The 27734-nt window shown below is 40.6% G+C and overlaps 1 protein-coding gene across 6 annotated transcripts; it reads right to left on the minus strand.

Moving 5' to 3' along the window:
- Nucleotides 1-1046: 1046 nt before the first annotated feature.
- septin4b (septin 4b) lies at nucleotides 1047-26418 on the minus strand. 6 transcript variants are annotated; one of them, XM_067594662.1, is made up of 13 exons: nucleotides 13014-13242; nucleotides 11640-11758; nucleotides 9990-10316; nucleotides 9472-9568; nucleotides 9267-9353; nucleotides 9021-9144; nucleotides 8741-8875; nucleotides 7733-7850; nucleotides 7428-7529; nucleotides 6529-6625; nucleotides 6156-6318; nucleotides 5378-5477; nucleotides 1047-2900 (listed from the first exon to the last, which is right to left on the minus strand). In XM_067594662.1, the coding sequence occupies exons 1-13, from the start codon at nucleotides 13075-13077 to the stop codon at nucleotides 2832-2834; spliced, it is 1602 nt and encodes a 533-aa protein (XP_067450763.1). In that variant the 5' UTR covers nucleotides 13078-13242; the 3' UTR covers nucleotides 1047-2831. The 6 variants fall into 6 exon arrangements, with proteins under 6 accessions (XP_067450763.1, XP_067450762.1, XP_067450766.1 ...); XM_067594661.1 differs by lacking the exon at nucleotides 13014-13242 and having other exon boundaries at nucleotides 11640-11956; XM_067594665.1 differs by lacking the exons at nucleotides 9990-10316; nucleotides 11640-11758; nucleotides 13014-13242 and adding an exon at nucleotides 26398-26418.
- Nucleotides 26419-27734: the final 1316 nt, after the last annotated feature.

Below are 27734 nucleotides of genomic sequence, written 5' to 3' on the forward strand. Positions count from 1 at the left end.
GCAGCTGGAGGGGTCGTGAGATGATTAATGGGAGAGGAAAGAAGAAAAAACAAGGTTCTGATTCACAAATCTGTTTTCAGTTTTTGGACTTTTTCCCTAATCTTTGATTTTTGTTGAAGTATTCAATCATTTGAACATTTATTGAAATGAAACCATGAGAGACGTTTAGAGGGAAAAATCACTATTTGGTGGAGCGGTTAACTCACAGACATCTGAAATGTGACCCGACTACAAACTGCTTTTTGTAAGACGTCAAAAGCCAAAAAGGTTGGAAACCACTGGTTTCATCTTTAACAATCTGTTGTATTTTAAAAGCTCGTTATATTACCAGTGTCAAATCCTCATCTGAAAAGTAACTAAAGCTGTCAAATAAATGTAGTGGAGTAAAAAGTACAATATTTCCCTCTGAAATGTAGTAGAGTGCAAGTATAAAGTAGCATTAAATGAAAATACTCAAGTAAAGTACAAGAACCTCAGCATTTCATGAAAAAGCATGACTTAACATTAACATTTAAGTATTGACTCACAGTTTGTGTAGCTTCACTGTTTCCTCCACCAGGACGAGTTGGCGTTAGCTAACGTTACCAAGCTAATTGTCTCCAACAGGTTGTCAAGTTGCAGTTAAACTTGCAGCTAGCTGCTATAAAGTCTCATGACTCTGCCGCTGCCATGTTGATACTCAAAACAACGTAGGTTAACTAACAAAACCGACTTGTTTTGGTAAATCTTACATTTTAAAACGTCTATTTATCAAAGCACTTAACTGGCCACAGAAGCTAATCAGCTAACTACTCATTTCAGCCGTTAGTTGGCGCCACCACAGTTGGCGGGCTTCACTGCTCCGCTGCCTTCAAGTCACAACTCTGTTAACTAAAGTCCCGGTTTAACGCAAAATATGTATCTTATAATGCAGTTTGCAATGGTGTAAATCTTATGTAGAGTGAATTGGTTGAAATTAGTTACAAGTTCAATTCTTTTATTAAAAATCAAGCCATAGCATTCTGTTCACAACATGAAGCAAAACCCAATGTCTGATGGAGACGTGATGAAATATTCATATTTTTATTACAATATTAGAATTTGTACATATTGTCCCCTCCGTCCACATTTCATTTATAAATTTATTACATAAATATACTCCAAAAAGTAGAATAACAAAAGACAAATTTAATATAAAACAAACAAATTAAGAAACAAAGGCAATACCTGACTCTGGGACAAACACTTGAGGAATGTAATTTTAACAGAAGATCACACAACATGGCAGAGTTGTACAGAAACTATTAGCAAGAGAAAGTTTATCCAATAATTTTGATCATTACTCTTGGCTTAGATCATTTATTCCTCTCCATCTTCCACAAGGAAAATCCAACATTTAGGACAAATTAAGTTTGTCATTGTTGGCTTTGGTTATAAGAAAACAAAATGTTAAAGTTAGCACACATCCAACATATGAGTTCCCTTGAATTGAGGACAAAATTATGACCGACCAACATAAAAATAAAAATAAAAATCCACCTTTTCTCCATATATATATATTCCCCAACAGTTAAGTAGCTACATATTTTCATTGCCCATAAATAACTTTATGATCAATAAAATGATCAGCAATCTGAGTAACCTTCACAACACATGCAAACATAAAAACACAGCATGGCCTCTGATGCAACCCTTCACTATGACACTGACCTCATGCTAAATAAGGGTCTTGTCTTAACAAAATCATAATCATCTCGAACAACTATCATCAGCTCTTACATGTGACATGTGTTGATGGTTCGGTCATGAGATGATCTCACTCAGACTTTAAAACAACTCTGCTTTGGGGAAATAATAATGGATTTTTCTATCATGACAAAAACAAAAAATAAAAAAAATTAGGTGGTATTAAATCTTGATATGGCGATCAATAAGCAGTGGTTTCTTTTGTGAGTTCAGACTGGCCAAGCAGCACCACTAACATCCATGCTGTGAGGCATCGGAGGGTGCACGACAAGGTGGCAGTTATGATAAACATGCAGACACATAAAACTTCAAATTTAAATCAACCTAAACGATCATTGCATAAAGATTAAACCACACCAGCTGAACACTAAAGAAAATATACAGTCATTCATACATGATGTCAAGCGGTGAACTACATGTAGAGTGTAGTTAAATAAAACCAGGAACACATAAAAGGATGATAAATCTGTAGAAAAAATGTTTGAGTGTAATATAGAAAATTAAATTATTACAGTATATATATATATATATATGTATATATATGCATGTTGACCTATAGAGAAAAAAATAAACACTTGCACCAGAAAAATGTGCTTCAAAAAATCTGAGCAGGTCACCAGTACTTAGATGTAAACCTCATACAGTATCAGACCTTAAAACATAAACAACAACACTGTGATCATGTGGCTAAATAAAGTTGAAAAATGCTGCTATTCCACTAGTTTACTACACAGACCCTCAAACTAGAGGCCGATTCATTCAAACAAACAAACAAGTCTGCTTTTTTTTTATTTTTTTTTTACTCTTTTATACTTTTGACAAAACAGAAAACAGCAGAGTGGAGGGTCGAGTGTGTTGCAGCAGTGATTCTGGAGAGGATATAAGCTGCTAATGTCAGAACATCTTACCACCTCCTCGCCAGGTCCCTGGTCCATGTGTGATGTGCTGTTGATGAGGCTGAGTGGCGGCTGTTTGGACATGTAGGGATGTCAATGTTCAAGAGAGGAATAAAAGTTTTCCTGGGTGTTTTTTTTTTTGTTGTTGTTTTTTTTTCATCCCAGTGAGTAAGAGAGAGACATGTACACAGCGTGACCGGTGTCCTTGTGTTAATAGGCGTCTTTTTGAGTGTGCATTTGATCCTGGATCCTCTGCAGCATCTCCTGCATCCGCCGCAGCTGTGGGGTGAGATAAGACAAATGTTAGCGTAATGCCATCGTTCACTTGTGACTCAAGTTTTTATACATCCACGATTAACATTTTATGGCAGTGTGAAGTCTGAGTGTGTCAACGGGCTGTGCAGCCTTTTATACAAGCAAATTATTCACACGTGACTGCACACGTCGATACCACTCGGCAGATCAGTCTGTTCTTTATAGATTAGATCATGTGACCTGCGCTGAAAGCGTGCAGAGCTCCTCCACCTGCCTTTTCACTTACAAATCGTATTGAATATTAAAAAAGCAGCATTTCAAGATACCAAAATATACTCATGACAGTTAGCTGGTTAACTAGTTGATCATGTTTTAGTTTTAACAATTGTTCTTTCAGATTTAACATTACACAACATTTGTTGAGGAGCATTTGCTGCGTGCTATTTTTAGAGTCTACAGTTGTGTTGTGTGTCTGCACTGTGATGCGATTGTGCTTTGTGTATTACAGCTTATGGGTCACATTCCTGACACAGTGTGATAGCACAGTTTTACAGTAACATTGTCATGTTTGTCACCAACTCTTAATGTTGTTTACACAGAAAATAAAAAAGAACAATTGAGGAAAAAAATAGTCTCTTTATTTGATTAAATATATTTCTCGGGATTAAACGGGGAAAGGGAAGGTCCTGATAATGCATCATGAACACAGACGAACCATCAGCTGTATCTGGTTGTAGTAAACACTTTAACCATATATAATTATGTATTTCTGCTTAATCCAACTCCAGTTACCTTAAAGGATGAGTTCAAGTCTCTATTAATACAATACTCACATGCTTATATGTACATTAAAAGTGAAATTGGTTGCTGTAATTGTTCCTGCTGTCCATACAGGCTGCTAAGAAATACCTTCCTCAAGTGATTTCAATGTAAGCGCGGCTAAAATCCACAGTCCTGTCAACAGTTCAGTTGAAGCTGACATGAGGCATCAACGGTCAGAGTTCAACACATTGAGACCTTCAGAATCTTTTTAGTATGAAATTACCTGTGTTTCCATGGACATACTTAATTCAGAAGATATCTACTTGGTTTGTCTAACTCAGACTGCTGAAGCCTCATTTTATCTTCAATTGAACTTGAGAAATAATTTATGCATGAAAAAAGGCCTGTGGACTTTGTCCCTCATCATAATATATTTTAAAACTTTAATGAAGAAAGGCACATTCTTACATGTGATGGCATTTTTGATCCATTTCACTTTACTCAACACAACTTGCTCTTTATTAACTTTTTACTTACTACTGTTTTTACTGTCAGTTCATATTGTTTACACTGTAGCACTGAAAGAACACAGTTTTGTTCCCCCGTACTTTGAGTGTTGTGTATAAAGTAAATGACAATAATTCTACTTTGACCATGACGTTACCTTGTAGTCTCTTTTAGTGGAGATTTCTTCACAGCCAGTATGGCCAGGATGACAATTACAGTGACCAATAACTCTTTCAATGCACATAGAGTATTGTTTTAGGGTAGACCTGAAAAAATGTGAACGTGTCCTTAAACAGGGACTCTAAAATAATCACTTTGACTGGGCATTAGGCTAATATAGTATGTACATAATCCAAATAATAGGAAACTGCAAGGAGGGTTTGTTCTCTTCTAATAATATTTCCTCTAATAATATATCTTCGGACCGCTGCCCACTGTTGATGAAGATAAAAACAATCTATATCACATTTCATACTAATTTTATTTAGCCCTTTGACCCCAGGAATTCAGGATTTAAACGGTACCAGATGACCACATGTTAACATGATCATTCAATAACAATTATTGTGGAGTTCTAAGATCACAATGTCTCACCCTGTTGTCCTTAGCAGTTAAACTACATCGGCAGTATTTAAATAGTCATGGGACAGGGTTAAAAGCAGTGCTGACTCGTTCTTTTGTCCAAGGTAAAATCTGGGTTTTGTTTAAAGTAGCCTAACAAACCTGACTAATTTCATGTGTGACGAGGTCCAAGGATTTTCTACACTTGCTCGCCTGTGAGGGGAGTTGGTAAACACCTGATTCCTGCTTTCTGGCTGAAGCTTTAACTCTAGGCGACGCCATGAGTACAGGCAACATATATAGTGTTTCTAAATCATGCCTTAATTGCATGATTTGAAGCAGAAAGCTCTTTTTTCTACCCACAGTTCAAAGCTTCAGAAGACTTGTGAGGACAAGGGAGTAGGGCTTTAAATGTATAATTACTCGTGTTTTTTGAGGCTACTCATTGTCAACCCCAGAAAACACGACCTGAACGTGTTTCAAAGAAAGCTTCTGGGTAAACAAAATCCGTGAGCTAAATACATTCAGAGCGCTTCATCAGCCTTCAGATCTGAGTGTGTCTCTGGGTCGGGCTGAGGGTCTGAGTGCTCATGGTGGTCAGATTTGTGTTCGGGCTCGTGCTCGTGGTCACGATCGTGGTGTTGATGTGACTCCATTTCGGCGTGCCGTACCTCCTCGTCTTTCTCTCGGATGAGTTTTTCTGTCTCGCTGTCCGTCACGTCAGGCACCATGGGGATGGGGAAGTCTGTGCCGCTCTCCCTGGTCAGTTTACTGCAGAGAGATACAGGTTGCAGACATACATTCAACATTTATAATGTCCGGCTGGTTTTTGGAAGAGACTCAGAGTGTTTTAGTGAGAGGTCGCCATTTCATTGTTCATATTTTTTTCAAGGCAGGCTCCCAGTATTTGTTACATCTACACTCTTTATGCAGATATTACTGTTTTGTATCACAAAGGGTGAGGTTGAAATGCGTGTTTGAATGTCTTAAACTTGGCTACGTGCAGCAAGACAAACTTTCACCAAGCTGCCATAACCTTCAGGTAGCAGAAAATCACACTGCAGTGCAACTTTGTCGAGCGTGGTGTGTTTCAGATCAACATTACAGCTCAGAAACCACCTATGCAGATGGATATGGTACAAAGTCTCATGGCAATCAGTTTTTTCAGTCTGGACCAAAGTGGTGTATCAACAAACATCCACAAATCCATGACGCTAGTGTGGCTAAAAATATTAATTAGGAGAATCAAGAAATAGATGTGCCTGTGAGGATAAATGTAGGAAAACTCCTAACCTATTTAATACATTAAAATAACACTTAAATTCAAAGGATATAAATCTATATTTTCTATACTTTTTATCTTGATATCTGAATATCTAATATTTTTATATAATATTAACATGTAAAGGCCATGATAATATGTACTGTCAAGGTTTGTGTGTGTCGTACTTGCGGTTGCGTTCCTTCACAACCATGCGGGTCATGCTCTGGATGCACTGAGCTCTGTAGTTCTCGTAGTGGGTCTCCCGGGTCACGTCCTTCAGATCTTGCATGTGCGTGCGAACAAGCATGTTCCTCAGTTTCACAAAGTCACAGTGCGCCGAGTTCTCCACTGCAAACCACAGTGTGAAGATGAAATTCAACAATCTATTTAGGATTTAACCCACCCTACTGCATGCAGGCAAATATGGGGATCAAACACTATCACAACATTTTTTTCTGTATGTACCTGAATATAAAATGTGTGCAGCCTCGTCCAGTCTCTAAAGGCTTTTCTACAAATCAAACTTTAGCTCGGGATGGACTTGAAGAAGGGACCTACCTTCTACGATGCCCCAGGGGTACAGACGGCCTCGCACCCTCTTCCCTTTGGCCTCCACCACTGTGTTGCTGCCAATTACTGCAAAAGGAATGCTTTCCTTATGGGGGGAACAGAAAGGGTCACAAAATTAACAAATCATTACAACGTTTCAAAGAGCTGTGGCAGGAGAGGGTGTGGATGAGTCGGTTGTTGAGGATGGATCAATGCAGCACAGAATGGTGCAGTGCAGATGTGTCTTTGTGTGGGTCTAATAGTCTTTCTTTTTCTTCCTCATGTCTGCTCACTCACATTTGAAGATTTAACATATATTTTTAAACATAAATAATAAAACTTTCCCCTTCATCTATTTCCGTTTTTCTATTTGTCTGCTTCAGTTGATGCTTTTATGCTTTTAAGAGGCTACTCAAGGAAAGAGGCAAAGATATATACACTGGCACACTGACAGTGTCCTCACCGCCAGTTCATGCTGTGAGAAGAGCAGAGACACGCTGACTCATTAAGACTGTGTAGTCAGTAGTAGACAGTCAAGGTCATACGGTCTATATATTCATTCATCAACATCATTACAATATTATCTTAACTGATGTGATCTAGACTACGAGGAAGAAGAGTGATGTGTTTCCTATGAGCATCCTGGTACAAAAGAATTACAAATGAAACCTTATGTAATTATCAGGAAATGTCCAATAATCCAATAACAACTCTTGAAGTGTCTTGATCTTGCTGCAATGACTTTCTTCGCACTGAAAAAGCTTAGATGCAAAAACACAAACTAACCATAACTGATGTTCATTTAAACAAAGAGCCGTACCGACTTCAACAGCTTGAGAACCCCAAACTGTAGAAAAGACAATTGGAAGAAAGGAGAGGGAAAGACATCTGTCCGTTTCTGCTCTCACCTTCAGCTCGTGGTCCTGCTGCTTAAAGTCTTCGTCCTCGTCAGAGTCACAGTCAGGGAACTGGTATATCTTGATACCATACTGATCAATCTCCTCTCTGATCTGCAGGGAGCCACACAGAGGAGAAAGTACAGAGTGAAAACATGTATTTTGAATGTAAAAGTGTGACCGACGCTATCAATGACAACACAAGTGGAGACTGACGGTTATTACCAAGAAACTGATAAAAGAGATCCATGAATCTCTTTTCTATGTGGTGTAACTTATGTTTAGATCAACAATTCATGAACAATAATAAGCCTTACCTTGATTTTCTTTTTCTTGACCTCACTTGGGGTGAGTGTGTCTGCTTTGGCCAAGATGGGGACGATGTTGACCTTCTCATGCAAAGCTTTCATAAATTCAACATCCAGAGGCCGAAGGCTAGGAAAAATACAACACGCACATACATATACAGTACAGTGAGACACAGTAATGTCTGTGTATGTGTTACAGATGAAGACTATAACTAGGAGGTGATATTTTTAACTGTTAGATATTACAGCTGCATCAGACAGGCGTGAGTTTTTCCTGCCCATCTTTAGTCTAAGTGTGAACCAACTGTGAAACAACGGAGACACAGACCTGATTTGAAAATGCATGTTGGCAGCGTGAAGACACTGATTTCACATAAAATTTTAGCTGTAAAATGATGTCTCTGAGACAAGTAAGAGCAAATTGGATGGTAGATCAGAGGTTTGCTCTGGTATGTGATGAGCAATGACTGTTGCTCATCAACAGAGGGAGCAGTTTCTCCATCGCTGTGATTCTGAGGTTGCACTGAAGCATTAACTTGAGGTTTATGGTAGATTTCTCCTTTAATGAGCACACTGATGTGGAACAGTGCATGTGCACAAATGCGCTGAAAAGTACCACATCAGCACTCCGCAGAAACAATTGATTCGAGCGAAAGCACTGCACTAGATGTAAATTCACCTGAAGGCAGCTGAGAACTGCTTCAACTCTGAGCAAGAGCCTGCTGCATTAACAATTTATGGGGCTGAATGCAACTCAAGTAAATACTGGTGCACTAGATATTTACAGTAAATCTAGATTACTCAGGCGGCTGTGTGTGCAGGACAAAAGCTGTGAATAAGCATGTAAGCTGATGTGATATATGGATGTTTTTTTAGGAAAAGTGAAGGTGAAACTGATGCAAGCACAGACATTACACACTGCAGTAAATGGATTAATCTGCCCCATTATTTGGAGCACTGTAGTGTAGAGGGAGGAGGTTAGTAAATCCCTATATGAGCACTGCAGCTTTGTCATACCCGTGACCGAAGGGTGAGATGAAATAGAGGCAGCAGTGCACGCGGTTGTCCTGGATGTTCTTGCGGTTGAGGCCGCTCTCGTCCCTGAAATACTGCTCAAACTGCTGGTCGATGTAGTCGGCCACTGACTTCCAGCTAGAGCAGAAACACACAGGGACATTCAGTCTCTGAGGCCATGCTGACTGTGTAACAGCTGAACTGCTGCACATTACTTTTAGACCACAGTACAGCTCAAATGAGGTTATCCAGCTGGTTTTTTTTATTCATGAAGGACTTTTACCATTCAGTGTTGTTTACAGCATCCCCGAAGCCAGGGGTGTCCACAATAGTGAGCTTCAGTTTGACACCTTTCTCTTCTATATCCACTGTGTGTTTGGTGATTTCTACTGTTTGCGTGATTCGCTCTAAGGATGAGACACAAACAGACCATATTTTAAAAAAAATATCAGCTATGTTATACTGTGGGACAAATATCTGCCAAACAAAAGAGAACAAAAATATGTATCAAAAGCTGTGACTTCCTCACCTTCAGCATTGAGCAGCTTCCTATCTTTGTAAAGATCTGTGAGAAAGAGACTGTTGACCAGGGTGGACTTTCCCAGGCCAGACTCCCCTTCAAACAAAGAACAACAAAGAGAGAAAGAGTGAGGTTAAACTTTGTGATTAGCGGTCTCTTCAGTAAAAGGTGGGCTTAAGATCAAATGTCTGCTAATGTGCAGACTAGGATTTACCTGCCACCATGAGGGTGAAGTCAAATCCCTTCTTGACTGACTTGCGGTGCACTTGGTTTGGCAGCGTTGCAAAACCTACATACTCCTTGTCCTGGTCCTAAAAATAAGCCAAAAGGAAAAAAAAATAATTCAGGTATGCAAAAATTTCCATGTACGTACATAAAGCTACATAAAAACAATTGTTCAATTTCGTAATCGACCAAAAGATTAGGTTTCTTGTTTACAGTATAAGATTATCACAACTTTCCCACAAGAAGTTTGGCACCTGAAGTCAACAACACAAAAGCAAAATGCAGTGCTGCCATCACAGAGCACCAATCACAACCTTTTCCTCCAGAGGACAATGACATCATCAACATCAATCATCCTCTTTTAAAATCACATAAAGCAACAACTAGACAATCTTGTACTGTATCAGTCAGTCTGAAGAAGAACAACATCGCCTTGAAAAGCAGAACTGAACCACAAAGATCTTGTTTATCGTCTCTGGATTTCCCGGCTGGGCCTCTCTGCGTTACCTCACTATTGTCGTAAGGGTCAAATCGACCCCAGGGGCTTCTGGGCCTGGAGGGACTGACGGGGAACGACAAGTCAAACTCCACACTTCTGCTCTGCGGCAAACTGGGGTCTGAACCTGAATCCGACTGCGCCCTGCCCGCCACAGGGGGGCGCAGATAAGAAGGGGTGTGGGGGCGGTCTTCGCCCTCAGCTTCCCTGTCTGCATCATGAGGCTCATGGCTATGATGGTGGTGCGGCGTGTGGTCATGGTGGTGGTCATGCCCTCCATGGTGGTGAGGGTCTTGCATAATGTTCTCCACCTCTGAGTCGTCTGATTGGCTTGAATGCTAAAGAGACGCCGAGGTTGAAGGGGATGGATAAGGCGGTGCAGAGGAGCAGGTGGCAAAAAACAGAGTGCGGAGGAAAAGATTGGTAGAGGAACGTAAAAGCAAGAGAAAGATCCAGAGAGCAGAAAATGTGCACTTTTAGAAACGGTCACAGTATTTGGCTGTAAATTCTACAGAAGAGACACAGACAGTTTAATGAAGAGATGTGACCGTCTTACTGAGGCAGAGTCACAATTTACAGTATTGAATATTGATTGCAGATGGGCAGCGTAAAGGAAATTTAAAAGTCAAACAAGGAGAAAGCTGTGGAAGCTTGTAAAGGGTTCACTTACTTTGCGACAGAATATGCTTTATTCTGACACAAACTTAAAATATGATCTCAGCTAGTTGCACTGTAGCAGGTGTACTCTCATCTTTGTTCAACCTTTCTGAATGTGGAATCTCCTTGTTGGTAGAAACATTTAAACTAAACACGGGTGACATATTATGAAAGGAAACTGCTTTAACAGGTTATAGTACAAAGTGATGAGCCATTAAACTGGAGTTGTCATTAACCAGTGACATGAGGATGAGTCATGATGGAGTTTAACAGTTATACCAGGCATCTATCTTAGTGGATTTGTGTTATTTTATTACTATGAATCTAATCTAAAGCTGCAGTACTTGGGCGTAAGTTTAATTGTACATTCCTTGCAGCAGAGAGTTAACTGCCATCAGTTTTTCCACCATCATGGTTATAAATCTCCTGCCACTTTGTACATTTCGCAGAGCTAATTTTTCGTTCTTTATGGTTGAGTTATTAAAAACCTTCTTGAAGCACAATTTCAGACATTAGGGTACATGATCTATTCTTCATTTCTGGATTTCCATTGGTCATAATTACTGAGCTGTAACAGAGCTACAATAAAAACCAGTGTAGCTTTTCCTGAAAGAGGATATTCAGCTCCTAGTTTAGGCTGCTGTGCTCATTGTGGAGACTGAAGTCTCCCTGCTAGTCACGAACAAAGATAAATAATGCAGTGGCACTAAAAAAGCAATGAGGCCATTTAAATTCAGCCGAAGGCCCGTAATGTGACTCTGCACTCGTGCTATGTTTATGCACTATACATTAGCTGAGGAGTAAAAGCAGAGTCGGTTGCTGTAGCAGGAAAAGAAAAGGAAATAGAAAAGGTCCTCCATTTCTGGTTTTGTTGTGAGAAGAAAGAGAGAGACGAAGCTCAACAGGTAAAGTTAAAGTAGTATGTTTGCAGTAGCCAAATCAACTGATGACTGTGACTAGAAGAGGAGAGTAATAATAGGGATTTCTGGGGGTGTCATCGGTACCTGTTCAGCATCATGGTCCGTGCTGTTATTAGTGGGGGGAGGGCAGGAGTCCTGCTCATCTGATGAAGAGTGAACCTCATGGTCACTGTCCTCCATTGCAACTGGGGCTACAGTGCACTCTGCAATCTCCAACCGGAAGGGAGCAGGCATGTGGAGAGGTTTTAGTGGGGCAAAGAACAGAAGGAGGGGGGGTAGGGGGGTCACGTCAGGAAGAGAAAGGAGCAGGACACCCGGAGAGTCCACCATGAGGAAATAAAGTACATGGGGTTGAAAGATTGAGGCGGACGGAGTGAGTTTTGATCAGGCAGGACAAGTGGGAAAATGGAAAAAAAAAAAAAAAAACGTTAAATGATTAAATATGGCCAAAGTAACAACATATGACGCAGGGAATGGTTTGACTGCAACACAGATAAGTCGACTGTTTGGTTGAGTAACCAGCGAGGTGATTGAGTGATACATAATGGCATTTTGAGGGCAGTTGTATCCAGTGTTACAGTGTAATGTTGGTCCAATCTGGCCTCCTGCCATTACAGCACTGCCTAATGTTATTAGTTACTCTGATACCGTCCTATTTAGTGTTTCATGCACCAACAAAAATGCACCACTCCAGCCAATGTCAGTTCCAGTTGATAAGATTATCTGCTCCAGCTGTAGTTACATAATGCAGAGAGTCATTGAAACTTTGACGAAAACATCAAACATCAACATAATACACACTGAGACACACTTTTGACCAGACAGACTTTGCTCCAGGGTCAGTCTGGATTCAAAAATGACTATTCTGCTGCAAAGGTTTGACATTTATTTTTCCGTTTTAAGTGTGTTGTCCTTCCATCATTGTTCAACCACAGTTAAAAAAAAAGCTTATCCTGTAATCCTAAAAGAAATCCTGTCATCCCTACATGGTTTTCTGTGTCATCCATCCATGGCCTACAGTTTTAATTATGCTGGGATTTAGAGCTTAAGGGCAGAGGAGACATTGATAGTTTCACAGTTTAGGAAATCAGTGACCTGTTTTCTTGCACTACAACCACAGCAGATCAATGTCCAACATGGTTGCTGCTGTGACCTAAATAGAAGAGATGGTCGATCTAAAACCTTTGACAAGTTTGGAGCAGAAATGCACACAAAGCTTAGCGTTCAATTTAGTACTTTTTGTTGATTTTGGTGCAGAAATACTTGAGGTACCGAGATGATTGACAGAAACTAGCCTTCAACAATCAGATGTAGCTAAATCTCATCCGCAGCAAATACAGGAATGATATTAAAACACAAAGCTATTCTTCCTCAGAAAAGTGTTGCATCACTACAAAGATTAACCAGTCATGCTCACCCTCCAATCGGAGCCTCACCTTTTCTCTCTCAGTGCCTCACCTGTGGTTCCTTTTATCAGAGTGTAAAGCCTCTTTTTCTTGCCTCTGCGTAAACTCCTCTTCATGCCCACTCCAGCAGGCAGCAGGGAGCGGACACCACGAGCCCCAGCATTTATACACCTCCATCACAGGACACAGCGTCCTTCAGCCCCATCGAGCCACTCTGCGCCCCCGGGGTACTGATCATCAGCATTGACGAGCTACGCGTCACTGTTCACAGGCCACACACCAACACACAAACGAAATACACGCTCCACTGGTGAATCTACTCTGCTGCTGCTGTATAGCTCTTTATGAGACATGACACAACATACATTTACATTTAACACCATTAACACCTCTATGACTAATATTAGCTTGATGGCTCAGTCTAGCAAAGCAATCAGATAACCTGCGTATCCACCATATTGTGAGATTAGAGCGACTTGGACTGCTCACAAATGATATATTAAATATAACCTTCTATGCTAATGAGTTCTCTTATAAAGCTAATGAATGAATTCATTACAAACTATTTATACGCCAACATACTAGTCTACCACATTAAGCATTAAGAAGCTTTACTCATTCATATGTAAATTTATGCAGCAAGTTGCTCCAAAATGTAATCTGAGTATTGACTCTGGAGGGTGTATTGTCTTTGAAAGCCAGACTGAAAGACTGAGAGACACCATAACGGACAAAATGTCAGGATAAAAGCTAAAACAGCTAAATCAAAAGACATAAAACTTATTCAGCCCTGCATTTCTCCTCCTTCCTTTCTTGTGTTGATGTTATAAACTTACATTTTCATTTGTGTTTCCTTCTTCAGGTATTTTTTTATTCATCAAATTTCCCTCTTTCCCTCAGCTGCATTCCTAAACGTGATCCTACCTTTAGAGGTTTCTTCTTTAAGCCAAACATACTGTAGTGTCTGGTTACACTGTCTTTCAGTCTAAGTGATGAGGCTTTACTGTGTGCAGGTGGCAGATTCACTTTCCCACTGAACCAAACTGGCCATCAGTGCAAGATGTGATTATTCTTTATAATAATAATAATAATAATAATAATAATAATAATAATAATAATAATAATAATAATAATAATAATAATAATAATAAATATAAAAAACAGCCAAAAACAGCTGAAAAAGCATACAATAAGGGAAGGAATTTGATTGTAAATGGGATCTTTAGTTTTACGTCTGCCTGCCCAGGTGGCCATAAACACATCATTTCTCCCTTGACCTTTTTATTTGACATTATGACAGTCAGCTGGAAGGAAAAACGCAAGAATCAACAGAGCTCACGACAGCTCAAGAACAAAAGTGTTTGTTATGGAGAGCAGTTTTATTGATGACGTCATCCCTTCCAGCGAGACAAACTGTCCAATCGGAGCTACTCGGTATTCCTGGCACACAGCTGCGCAAAGTAGGAAAAGCTTAAAGTTTGACGTCTCTCTTCCCACCTTCAGGAAAATGGATACGGGAGAATTATTACACTTAAGTAAACTTAGAAGTTCAACAGAGAAGAGACATTTAATCAGATTTTACTGTGTGTACTTTTTCCACATGCAAATATTTCCACTAGCCTAGATCCAAACTTTATTAAACCATTAAAGTTTCACAGAAGCAGTAGCATTCGATCCTTTGCTTGGATTGAATCCCACTGAAAAGCTCTTACATCACTCACTCAGCACCAGAAGATTGTTGCACTATAACTCGTCAACTCTTCCAAAAATGACCAAAAAAACTAGGATTACATAATAGAGGCAGGCATGATGGAAACAGTTGGCTTAGTAAAGTGCTCAATGCAGAAAGCTCTACTATCAGCAAAATAACATTCACCTTCTGACAGCGCGTCCTGTGTGTTTCAGATCAGCTAAAACACCCTTGTTTAGGAATTTCCTAAAAGTCAGCCGGTTCAAACTTAAAAAGCATGACCACTTCCTACACCACCGCAAATAGAAAACCGAGTGAGGTCATTGTATGTGAAGCAGATAAATCAATATAATTATGGAATGTATGATTGATGGCAACACAAACATCAATCCACCTCTGGTCAACAATACAAATGCAGCAAATCTGTACCACAGTTCTCATAAACACTATAATAATGTTACTGTCAGTAATATAATATCAGTATTTCTTTATTGCTTAACCAATCCCAACATTTTTCCTTAACGAAGCCAAACAAATCTTTAAAAGTTCTTTAAACATTTGAAAGGAGATCCAACAAACAAGATACTCAAAATCTGACCATCAACAAAATGTGGCTTAACTTCATATAATATTTACAAACTGTCCCCTCAGTCTTATTCTTCAGTATCAATTACTGAATGTGAAAACAATCTTCTATAACTAGGATATAACCTAATGGGCTCTGACATCAATTACACACATTTTCATTAGGCTACCACACAGAGTCTCCCACTGGAACCGGTCTCAGCTGAGACCTGAACCAATTACAGTTTCCATAACTGGTTGAACTGACATTTCAGTTCCTCTTGAGAGTAATTTCTTTACGACTGACGACTGGCAACCTTTAACATCAGTGCTGCCACGCAGAGTTTGTTGGTGATGAAACAGACTGAATAAGCTTCAGACCAGGTGAAACAAGAGTTTGGCTAATTCAGGTGCAAAGTGGGATGACACAGCTGAGGCCCCGCAAGCGAGACATGTGACTGGAAATGTCTCAGACAAGCTAAAGGCTCAAAAACTACTACAGTATGTGACAGAATAAGCCTTCTTATAGCACAATATATAAATCCTAAAAATGGACACACTCATTCACAATTTACACACAGCCAAATAAATGAGATGAAGAAAACTAAACAGTAGTTCATGAACAGGATCAGTAAAACTTATGACTGATAATGACAACAGCTGCTCCTTGAGAATTTCCTGCAAGACTGATAAACACATGCTGGTTGTGTGTTGATGCCTCTTAACGGACACCCATGCTGAAGTTCAGCCTGTGCCCAATCTAAGTTATTCACTCTGGAGGACATGTTGTCCTGGAATGTGTTGTTTGTCATATGAAATGATTAAGTGGGGCCAAAGCAACAATTTGACCACAGAGCTGTTTATTAAATACAGTCCAGACCAACCGATTCAGTCATTTTAATCAAATTTAATAAGCAGTCTCAGGCTAATGGTAGGTTGCTGCACAACCACTAAGACAACGACTAACCTCTGTAATCATTGGATCAAAGCTTATCAAAGAGACCATTGTGAATTAATAGAGAAAGATAAGGAAGAGATGTGGTACACGCAGTATTTTACGGTGGCCCTAAAACCTTCATGGTCAGTCCATGCAGCCCCTGAGAAACAATTGAAGGACATGAAACCCAATTCAACATAAACAAGTTGTGTGGCTGACTCCACTGCTTTGTTACTGTTGGATCATGGTTGTAGGTTTGGCTGCCATGGTGCTGATGGATGATGATTTGCTACATGAAACACTTCTCTCAGGGGAGAGCCCACTTCAAATGTTCCCTGTATGACATGGGAAATGCAATCAGAAACTGCCAAAAGTCATAAAGAAACTATACAACATGTTGTTATTGACCCTCTATGATGAAAGCAGATTTCAGCTTGAGAGGAAATGCGGCCGACAGAATCGTTTATAATCCAGCTACGATAATTACTACGCTATTATTCAATGAATGCTAAATCATTTTTGCTTGGCAAGCGTCACCCCTTCTGGCAGGAATGCTTACTTAACAAAACTGCTGGTGAAGTGTGAGAGATTCTTCATATCACTTTATACACACTGGATTTTACTGTTTTTAATAGAGAAGCGTTAATGTGAAGGTGGTTATTCAAAGGCATCCAACGCCAGAGACGACAATCTATGTTTATTCCTCTTTAAAACGTGAATGTTGTGGAATGCACAGGCTGAATACCAGTGAGGTTTCCCCTTGTGGCGAGGCCAGTAACAGGTGGTGAAATGAGCCATGTGCGCTCTGTGTGAATGCTGTGGTTGTTTGGATAGTTATAGCAGGGCTCTGTGTGAAGCTGGCTCAGGTCTGAGAGAGAGAAAGAGAGAGAGAGAGATAGACAGACAGAGAGAGAGAGAGAAAAAGACAGAAATAGTCCCCCCCTCACCACAGCTATAGAGCTCCTGTAAATTTCCATGTGACCAAAACTCCACATATTCAGACTTACAGTTCATCTCTGCTTGGCCAGTCAAATGAAGATAAGACGATGTCCTTTCACAGCATCTCTGCTCCCAAACTACTCCTATGAGTATCAACTACTAAACAATGACTGCTTACACCACCAGAGGCTGAGACATTCACCGCACTCTCAATGCATTAAGCTGTTACACCTGATCAATACATGTGGGCTGTAACATCTTACACATGGACAGCATGAGAAAAAGATTAGCAGTCACATGGAAATCAGATATTTTAAATATTCATATATTCCTCTCAGTAACTTAGCAGAAAATTGCAATTACTTGTGCAAAATCACATCTGAGCACAAATCCTGGTCACATGCATTCATGTGAAAGGTCCAGCCTGTGTGTGTGGCTTCATGAGGATTATCTAATCTCATGTATATTATACATGTGCAAGACAGACAACTTCTGTATGCTGTAAACTTAGGAGGGAAAAACAAAGAGCAAGTCACACACATACACACAAGCACGCACACACACACACTTAATTGCAGGGTCAGCAAGAGGGAAAGCAACAAGCACATACCTCTGAATCACTGTTTGCTTCAGAATTTGCTGCCATGTTATTCCTTCAGATCCAGTAGTATCCCTTTAGTTTCACCAGAGAAGAACCACTGAAAAGGCCTCAGAAAGCTCCTCAGACTGAGTGTCACTTCTTTAGTTTCAGGGCACCCGGCGTTACATAAGAACATCTATTTTCCCTGCCTCACCAATCAAATAGTATCCAGTTTCCTTCCATGCACCACTCCCACCCCCCCACCCCCCCACCCCCCAACTTGGACTGGAAATGTCTTTTTTAAAACAGGTACACTTTCAATCTCTGCCACTGTGCGTGTCAGTAGCTCCACCCTGCTGTATAGTTCTGGCCAATCTGTGGCTGATACGCAGACGAGTGGCAGCGGAAAACGTCCCGACTTCAGAAGAGGAGTAGCTCTGTGGGGAGCTTGACAACATCTGCCCCCGTCGCCTTGCAACAAGCCTCTCGTGTCCTTGTTCTTAAAGCCACACGTGTGAGATGTCCCGCACACAAACACACACACACACTCAGACAAACGCAGTCTTGGTCACTAAACCTCAGATGAATGAAGAGATGCAGATACTGTACGTCTCAAACTATTCAGAAATTATTGTTGATGACTGAAAAAAAAAAAGGTGGAAACGTATCGATCGAATCAGCTCAAAATTCAAAGCTGTGTGGGGTCTGAGTATGAGAGGGAGGGAGGCAAACGGCGCACAACTTCTTACAATGGCCGTCACATCCAACACAGACCTCCCAGCTGGTGGTGCCAGGGCCAGAGTGGCACAACAAGAGAGTTTGTGTCCGTGGAGGGGAGGTGACTTGTGGCCTACATGCTACAAATAATCTTTTTATTTGATACACACTTTCTCTCTGTCTCTCTCTCTCTCTCTCTCACACACACACACACACACACACACGCACACAAACACACACACACACACACACTTAAATGGGCCACGACACAAAGCTTTTCCATTAATCTCAATGGATCTCTGTGCTTTGCAAGTCTTATAATACTCACTCACTCTTAAGGAATTAGGATTTTGTGATTATGTTATTGCTTTGGGTTTTTGTACAGAAGTCAACCGCCTCAATGAGTCTCAGCTATGTACGAAGCAATGCAGGAGTGAAATAAAATGCTATATGAGTGTGTGTTCCCGCCTCCGATAGACCGTGACAGTCGCAGCAACTTACACAGCCTGACACTGTCTATTCTGCAAAGACAAAGACCTGGTTGGGATCTAATCTTCAGCATCTAGTTTAACATGAGACAGTAAGAGGGAGCAAAAACAGAGGCTCAATTCACTCTCTGAAGAAGAACTTAATGTAACTCGATCTCGATCTTAATAGCTCTCACTGCAAGTGTGCCAACTTATACAACAGTAATAACTACCATAAGATGTAGACAGAGAGTAACACAAACAGTATCAGGTCAACAGACATGCCAGTCCAATAAACCGCACAGTAGGCACTAAATCCCCTATTACTGTGACAAATGTACAGAATTGGCGTTGATGACAGAAAAAAAAACAGACAGGAGATATTACTTCCTGTAAGGAAAGATCCTGGTGTCTGGGGAGATGACTTCAGATCTGCTTTACTCCTCACTGGCTGGCTCTCATCATGAGGATGATTATCATGGACTGTCCGAAAAGGCTGACAGTGCACAAGGGATGGATAGCTTTATACACACACACACACACACACACACACACACACACACACACACACGTGTACATGCACTAACCTATATTTTGGCCTGCACACGCACACAGGTCAGACACTCTAGACATGACAGTAAAGTTCTGTGTGTGGGCGTCTGAGGATCATGTTGCTGCTTGCTAATTAAAATGTCTCTTTGTCCTTGTTTACATTATAAGATTGTCTGGCTCGGGGCCACTGTGCAGACCAGCAGCCAGCAAATGCTTGTATTAAAAAATGTCTGAGATCCCAGCCAACAAACCAGAGAGGAGTCTGATTGACTAATTGCATCTGCACAAAACATGTCTGTCTGTGTTAAATGTATAAATTTATAAGTGCAGAGTTTCATTTAGTTATTTCAAAGGATGCAGCGCTGTCACGGTCTCCCATGGGAGCAGAGGGTGGACAGAGGGCAGTGCCACCTGCTGCTCATAACACGAAACAGCTGGACATGGTGCAGACGTGCAGAAAAGTCTGTTCATGTCATGCATAGTACTATATATCCATGTGTGACAGTCCACAGCAGACATTTTGACTTTCAGTAGCAGGAAAAGCACGGGTGTTACTAATAACATTAACGATAGCTTTGTTCTATTTAAGTGTGTCAGTAAACCATGACAGTGATACAGCATGCGAAATACAGTACCAGGGAAGTGAAGCAGCTAAAAGGAATTCAGCTAGTGTTATTAATCACACCTGTGTGTTTCCTACTGAGACTTGTCTGAAAGTCCAGTGTGAAAAATGATCAACCTTAACGTTCAATCACCAAAGATCTAAAGGTCTGCCTCACAGACATGTAATGTTAGAAAACAAAATAGGGCTGAGTGACACAGCTGAAATTAAAATTATGTTATGAATGTTTGTCTAATATCAATATGTATATTACAATTTGAAAAAAAAGTGGTAAAATCACATTTAAAATTAATCGTCTGACACTGTTAAGCATCACAACTGTGTAAACAACTCTCACAACTCATTTTTTAAAGTTTTGATAACGATTTGCTTTGAATCACTCATTTAAACTACAGTAACAGACATTGATCATATTGTCACAATTTGATTCGCAGACAAAAACACTGAATTATTGACGAGCTCTTTAACAAAAACCAGGACTTATGCTTTGTTTCCAGCACATTTAGCAAATTCTCTTCTCTGGCATCATTGCATAACACTTCAATTATTGTAATTCATGTAACGGTTTTGTACTGCACGCAGATGTATAATGTACACACCAGCTCTGACTGCAGGGACAACTTTCACCTCGAGCATGAACAGTCCTGTGACTTTGTCTGCAGCAGGGTTTCCTCTGCACACGAACACTCGAGAGGAAAATCCAGGAAAGAATGAAAACCTGTGTTGTTGGAGGCAGACAGAAAATATGCAGAAACCGTGAATTGGACATACATTTTTGTCTGAGCTGTCTGAGAAAGTGGACGGCATGTCTACACAGTATAGTAACGCGCAGTGGATGCTGACGCCCTCTGAAGCAGATATCCACCACCTCTGCAGGAACATAAATATAGTTCCACAATAGCAAGGAGCGAGGAGACGCTGGATCTGCTGAACTTACACTTCCTACACTTCCTCCTCCATTCAATTAAGGCTCTTTATCTGACACAGAGAGATTCCTGTTGGAAAGGAGGTAAAGCCTTTTCTCACTTTGTTTTTTCCCTCTCAAAAGGTGGTATGGTGCAACAATGGCTCATATGGCTGTGGGGGGGTAGGGGGGGTGGGGGTTTTCCTCTGTACAGCTTTAAGAAATGGAGATGCTTTTCCAGATTAAAAGCGAGGAATTCCATTGTTCATTTTAATTCATGCAAGTCATTCAGTCATCTAATAGGTTTTAAGAGTCTGGGAGGGGCGTAGCTGACATGTTTATGGGTTGTGTATGTTCAGACGTTGGCTTGTCCGGCCTTTAAGTCCACGGTCCCATAAGGACTCCCACAAGTTCTGCCCGCAGAGAGTGTGATTTCCAGTCAGCCCAAAATCTGTCTCAAGCTTAATTTAGCTACATTTCTTTTATTTTGCTGATTCCTCTTGAGGAAAAATCAGACGCAAAATGGCAGAAAATAATAGCAATTATCCCAAATGAACAGTATTTTGAATTTTCAAGTGTTTGCACTCTTCTGTTTGTAATCTTTTTTAACAACTTGAGAAGTCTGAACTGCATCATTAGCAGAAGTATGGATGTAACAATGAAACCTGACTAAATTAAGAGAGCATGGTTAAAAATATCAAGCAGATTTAGAGCTTATCAGAATCAACCAGACACGTATAAAACACAACACTGAAATTACGCTTGAGAAGCCACAACAAAGGATCTGGTCTCCACTGAACTCAGTAAATGCGCTCTATTTGGCATAGTCACCACCTTTGGCAGAAATCTGGACATTTTAATGACTTAATGTTTATTCTATGCCATTGTTCCACATGAGAACCAGTTATGGTGTCTATTGATTCCACTGCAAACTGGTGCTGAATCATGAAGGAACGACACAAACTGCTTGGCTGTAATCCAGCTTGGAAATGTGATATTAATATTTATTAAGGCTGGTTTGTTGCACCCAAACAGTACGGAGAAAAACCACCACCTGTGAGACAAAAGGTGACAGCTAACAAAAACAAGCCCTACATCTGCTGGGTGGTGAACTCTGTTTGCCCCAGTGAAAGGAAGCCAGTGGGTTGCTGTGCGACCTCGTTTTTCTGCCACTCTGAATTCCAGCCAGTTTTATTCCCACATTACATGAACACAAAACCACCTTTTGTGATGTTTGGCTCCTGCTGGTCCTTATCACAACGCTACTGAAGGGGGTGAAGTCAAAAATCGGAGATCCAGATCTGCTGAAACAGTGTTGGCATTGTGTCTTGAGCAGATTCAATAAGAGAAATTACATCAGCGTCTCGACTGCGTTTCCTGTCTTGCCAAAGGTACCAATCAAGTGGAAACAAACATAAAGTAGTTAAACTACTCACAGATTCATTACTTTTGCAACAGTAGATTAAGAAACCGCAGTCAGCAACCCCCCAGGGCAGGCAATGTTGGAGGTTGACTGTTCATTACATCATGTGATATATGCATAAAAAACTCAAGCAAAACAAATGCCTGCGAGAAAATCTGTGGAGTTTAACAACTTGCAGCTTTATTACCAGCAGACGGGTGACAAATTAAAGGAAAAAACAACATAAAGTATCTTGGTAAGGTGTTGGGGCCACCAGAACAGCTTCAATGAACCTTTGCATTGATTCTACAAATCTCTGAACTCTACTGGAGGGATGAACACCATTCTTCATAAAGATATTCTCTCATTTGGTGTTTTGATGATGGTGGTGGAGAGCGCTGTCTAACACGTCAGTCCAGAATCTCCCATAGGTGTTCAACTGGGTTGAGATCTGGTGACTGTGAAGGCCATAGCATATGATTCACATCATTTAATACTCATCAAACCATTCAGTGACCTTTTGTGCCCTAAGGAAGGGGGTGCTGTCCTCCTGGAAGAGACCACTCCCATCAGGATAGAAATGTTTCATCATAGGATAAAGGTGATCACTCAGAACAACTTTGTTTTGATTTACAGTGACCCTTCTCTCTAAGGGGACAAGTGTACCCAAACCATGCCAGCAAAATGCCCCCAACAGCATAACAGAGCCACCAGATTCCCTCACTGTAGGGGTCAAACATTCAGGCCTGTACTGTTCTCTCGGTGTATGTCACACATGCACTCGTCCACTTGTGGAGAATATGATGAAGGATGACTCATCTGATATATCACTTTTGTCCACATCTCTGTACAGCATTGTCTATGGTTTGCACCACTGAACTCCCAAATGTGCATTCATCTTTGTAATGAGGGGTTTATGCACTGCAACCCTACTATAATATCTCTGTCTATGTAATTGTCAACCGACTGTTCTTGCTGACAGTCCGATCACGTCCTGCATTGACGTCTCAGTCACCTGAGGAAGAGTTGCTCTTCTGTTTTTCCTTACTTATCACACTAATGCACAAGCATCACAGTCATCAAATGTGTGTCGATCACAATTTCTGACCCTATTTACTGATGTGTTTGCCATAGATCTAAATGCAGATGTAACTTTAGTCACTGTTCCTATTGAAACACCAGCAAGTTGAGCAGTCTTTGTGACTGAAGCTTGCCATCCGTGCCACAATCATGAATTCCCCTTCAGAGTCACTTACATCTTTTCCTCTTGCCGTCTTGATACAAAATCAGAATCAACTGGGCCTGCTCAGCATTTCATACATGCCACAGAGCATGATTGGATGTTAACTGCTTGATTGTATCATGCAGTGCAGCTGTGTGAAAGCATCTGCATTCGTTAGGTTTCTCCACTCATTTAAGGGTTGTGTATGTTCAGATGTTGTCATCTGGGTTGTCCAGCCTTTAAGTGAATATTAACACACACACACACACACACACACACACACACACATACATCTCCATATCTGTAACTCTGCAAGCAACACCTTTAACATTTAAATTCCTCTAGCTAAGTGAAAAGAGCCACCTCATGAAAACAATGTTTTAGGATTTCCTTCCCAGCATGTCTACAGATAAGTCCATTCTTTTTTTTTTTCATTTCTTGATACTGTGTTTTCCCACAACACAGGTTTACTGAGGGCATTTCTATCAACACATCATATTGTTACATAATTCCAAAGAGCACAGTTAAGATCAGAGGGACGTGATGTATTATTTACAAGTGTTAATTGAGTGGATAGTTTTAAATGCAAAAGACTGTGAGACAGAACCGAACTGAAGATCTTATTTTTACTGAAATTATGTTTTTCCTTTTCAAATCTAGTTGGATTTTGCTCAATATTCAAACAGAACTCTTGTCAATCTCAGTGGGAAAGAAAATAATTTTTGAAAAAAGTCAAAAGCATGTAAGGATCGCAGTGCCCCTGATTATCAGCAGGCAAGTTGCACAATGAAATCAGTACAATTCTACGTTACAGAAGTTGAGAGAAGATGTGCTTGATAAAACAACTGTTCAGATCAATATTTTATATGTTCCGCCATCGGGGGATGGGATTTACTGTGCTGAGCTGATACTGGGAAAATTTGCTGGTCAGCAAATATACAGTCACACAGCACAGAACTCATTTTCATTTCTTAGCTTCCTTTCACAGGAAAACCCCCAACATCTGTAATAACGCCGACTGTCTCTTGGGACACGATTTCAAAGATGGGAGGAGGAAAGATTTACGATGTACAGTATTTCAGATTATAGGGGCAGCGACATATGGGGACATGTTGCTGCACAAAGAGCCTTCAGACAACTGTGCCAATGTTGTAAAGTCTGTTATGCGTTAAAAAGTAATGTATATTTGAGCTCAGAGCAAAATGTAACACAATCACACTCAAATACACACAAGTCTCTGAGCAGCAGATGGTCAGTGTACATGTACTGTACATCCCTGGCACAGTGTGATGCATGTTGGTCCCTCAGCCGTTACACAACAGTTTTCACCAACACTTTACAGCAAAAAAGTGTGATTTCAAGTGAGAACAAATCAGATATTTTATTCTTATGATGCAGAACTAAACTTGAGTATGTGAAGATGTAATTCTCTGAGTCAACTCCTAAATATAAATAAAGTTTAGTGTGGCTAAGTAAGATTAATATACAATAGGTTAACATTTCTTACCCAAATAAACATGATTATGATGTTTTATCAAGATCCAGTATTTGTCAAGTGCAAAGCCCCCCTTGGTTTCCTTGCCACCCCTCCTGGGTCGCCTGGGGTCGTCTCTCTAGTGACTAAACTGTTTATCTTGTAAATCTGAGATTGTTATTCTCCTAACAGCATCATTGATTGACAAGTAACAGCCTCCAAAATGAGCCTACAAGCCTGTGATTGACACTCCAGACACTGCGTGAGGAATCCCTATGTGCTCAGGATTATGAAGCTGTTAGCATAATAAGCAGGAGGGCTTGGTCTTGTCTCAGACTGACCTTTCAAGGTTCAAAAAAACTCTCCACACAGTGGGGCTAAAAGCTGGAAAGGCTTCAGGCTGTATTACTGCAAAGCCCTGCTCAAAGAACATTGTTGTTACATCTGGGCTTCACCTGTGCAGGAGCCAACTAGAGCTGATTTCCCACCATGATGCCTCAACAGATCAGTCTGAAGTCCACAAGTACTTTTAACATTTCTATATAGATGATGCTTTTACATTGCAACCCAGAATTATGGCCAAAGTCAATGATTTCTGCTCATTCTTAACAAGGATTCAGAAATATGTGCCAATACGTGACTTGTACCCTCGACAGATGGCGTTGGTGACTTCTGCGGTGCTGCCTGACTGGTCTGAGCTCCAACATGAACTACACATAATTGTTCCCTTCCTCCTTCTCTTCCCATCTGTTCTCCACCTCCCGGTTGTAATCGGCTTCTCTAATCTTGATGCCCAAACACACCAAGAGCCATAAAAAAAACACACACACAAAAAAGCATGAGAAACCTCAACACACGTTCTCACACACACACACACACACACACACAGGACGGCTGCCATCTGACTCATCTGCCAGTGACTTTAGCACATGCAGCTTGAACATACGGTATGTTGCACTAACAAATGTACAATCAGCATGCACCCCTTCATATGGGATTCACACATTCCTTTACCACATATTTGATTAACCTACAGCTGCCTTTTATACTGCACAGCTGGAATGGCAACTATAGAACATCTGCCAGCCAGAAGCAGTCCAATACAGACATACAGCTCCCTTTGAATAAGTCCTGACATTTTTATTAGCACATTATTAAAGGTGCAGTTTTCCTATTAAAGACTCCTGACTGGTTTGAAGGACACCAGGCTGAGAGAAACAACAAAAAACAACTGGTCAGAGAATCAACGTCAAAAGCAAAAAGACACCCTTCACATTATAAACCAGGACAGGTTTGTCTGTGACGTGAGGCTTGTGCTGTGTAGCTGAGCTTCTCATCACAAATGCAGATGACGCGCCACACTTACCATTCTGCGGATGGCCAAGACACAAAACACACACGACCCAGTAGAGGACAGCGACCACGAGCTGCTCCGGGTCTGTACAGACAAACCTTTTGCGCCTCCAGCTCCAGCAGAGCTGCACAGTCTTACAGCCAGACATTAATAACATAATGCTGCACACAGACACATGCTGCATTCAGGGCTTGACGGCTGGTGCTGCTGCAAAAAGGAGCAGCAACAATGGTAAAGGAGAAAAGAGTATTGCTTGACAGTCAGACCGAGGTGGGAAATAAAAGCTCTGCGTAGATCAGGCTTACACAGATATCAGGAAAAAACAGGTGGGAGCTGGGATAAAAACAACAACAACAGGCACAGCAGTACTGACGACCATAGAACGACCATTAATGAACTCTAATAATCTTAATAATAAATTGACACAAAACAGCAACCAAATACATGTATGGGATTTGTCATATGTAAAGACATCTGACTTGTGTAATAAAATGTCCTTCAAAATTATGGTGAATTCATTATTTTGGCCTAATAAAGCTTCACTCAGGACAACCAAAGTGAACTTCAGGTTTTGTGAAAATTGCACCAATTACATCAAACATAATGTAAATTCTGACAGATGTTGATCTTTACTTAAAATGCCTTCACTACAACACTGGGACACTTTAGGAAATGCAACTTCATTGAAGAGATGATAATGTATGATATTAAATGTTTTTAAGTTTTCTGTATCATTATAGATGTATGACAAGATGCACACGCACAGCTTCAAAAGGAAATAGGCAGAAATGCTGGCATCAGGCACTTGTTTCATATGTTCAGAAGGTCTTTTGACAGATTCCACACAAATGTATAGATTACAAATCCTTATGATGAAATATTTTCTCCCAGTGTATTCATCTCAGAATCGTTAACATTTTCACTGACAGCCAAAATGAAAACCTTTGCAACAACCTGTGGCTCTAACCACTATGGTTTAAAAGCTGTGTAGAGGTCTGTTGCCTCTGCTGTGTTTAGGTTACTTCTACTCCTCACTACAGTATGTTTGGGTACATTCAGTGAGGCGTGATCAATATTTATTCAGGCTGGGCATAGTCTGCTCCCTCACTTACAAATGTACCCGCACATGGGTGGGTTTGACAGCCTTTGATGGTGCAGTGTCAAAGTTAACACTTCTGTCCCTTGAAGCTCAAACTTGTCACTGAGCAAACACAGTGTTGAAAGGACTTGAACTTCTTTTATTTTGCTGATTATATTCATTTTTGTAACTTAAGTTGTGCGAAAATATTCACAAACACTATTTTAATCCTGGACCTTTTAATATCTACCACTGAAAAAGCAGAACAAGT

Source organism: Thunnus thynnus, chromosome 7 (assembly GCF_963924715.1).
Source record: "Thunnus thynnus chromosome 7, fThuThy2.1, whole genome shotgun sequence".
In the NCBI taxonomy this organism is placed as follows: domain Eukaryota; kingdom Metazoa; phylum Chordata; class Actinopteri; order Scombriformes; family Scombridae; genus Thunnus; species Thunnus thynnus.

Excerpts from the sequence above, each read along its gene's own strand:
- septin4b (XM_067594661.1), bottom strand. The coding sequence starts at position 11,885 with ATGGTGGACTCTCCGGGTGTCCTGCTCCTTTCTCTTCCTGACGTGACC. Across the intron at positions 9,354-9,471 it reads CTTCACCCTCATGGTGGCAG|GGGAGTCTGGCCTGGGAAAG; the intron begins GTAAATCCTAGT and ends CTTTGTTTGAAG. Across the intron at positions 2,901-5,377 it reads TCCGAGAGAAAGACGAGGAG|CTGCGGCGGATGCAGGAGAT; the intron begins GTACGGCACGCC and ends CTCACCCCACAG.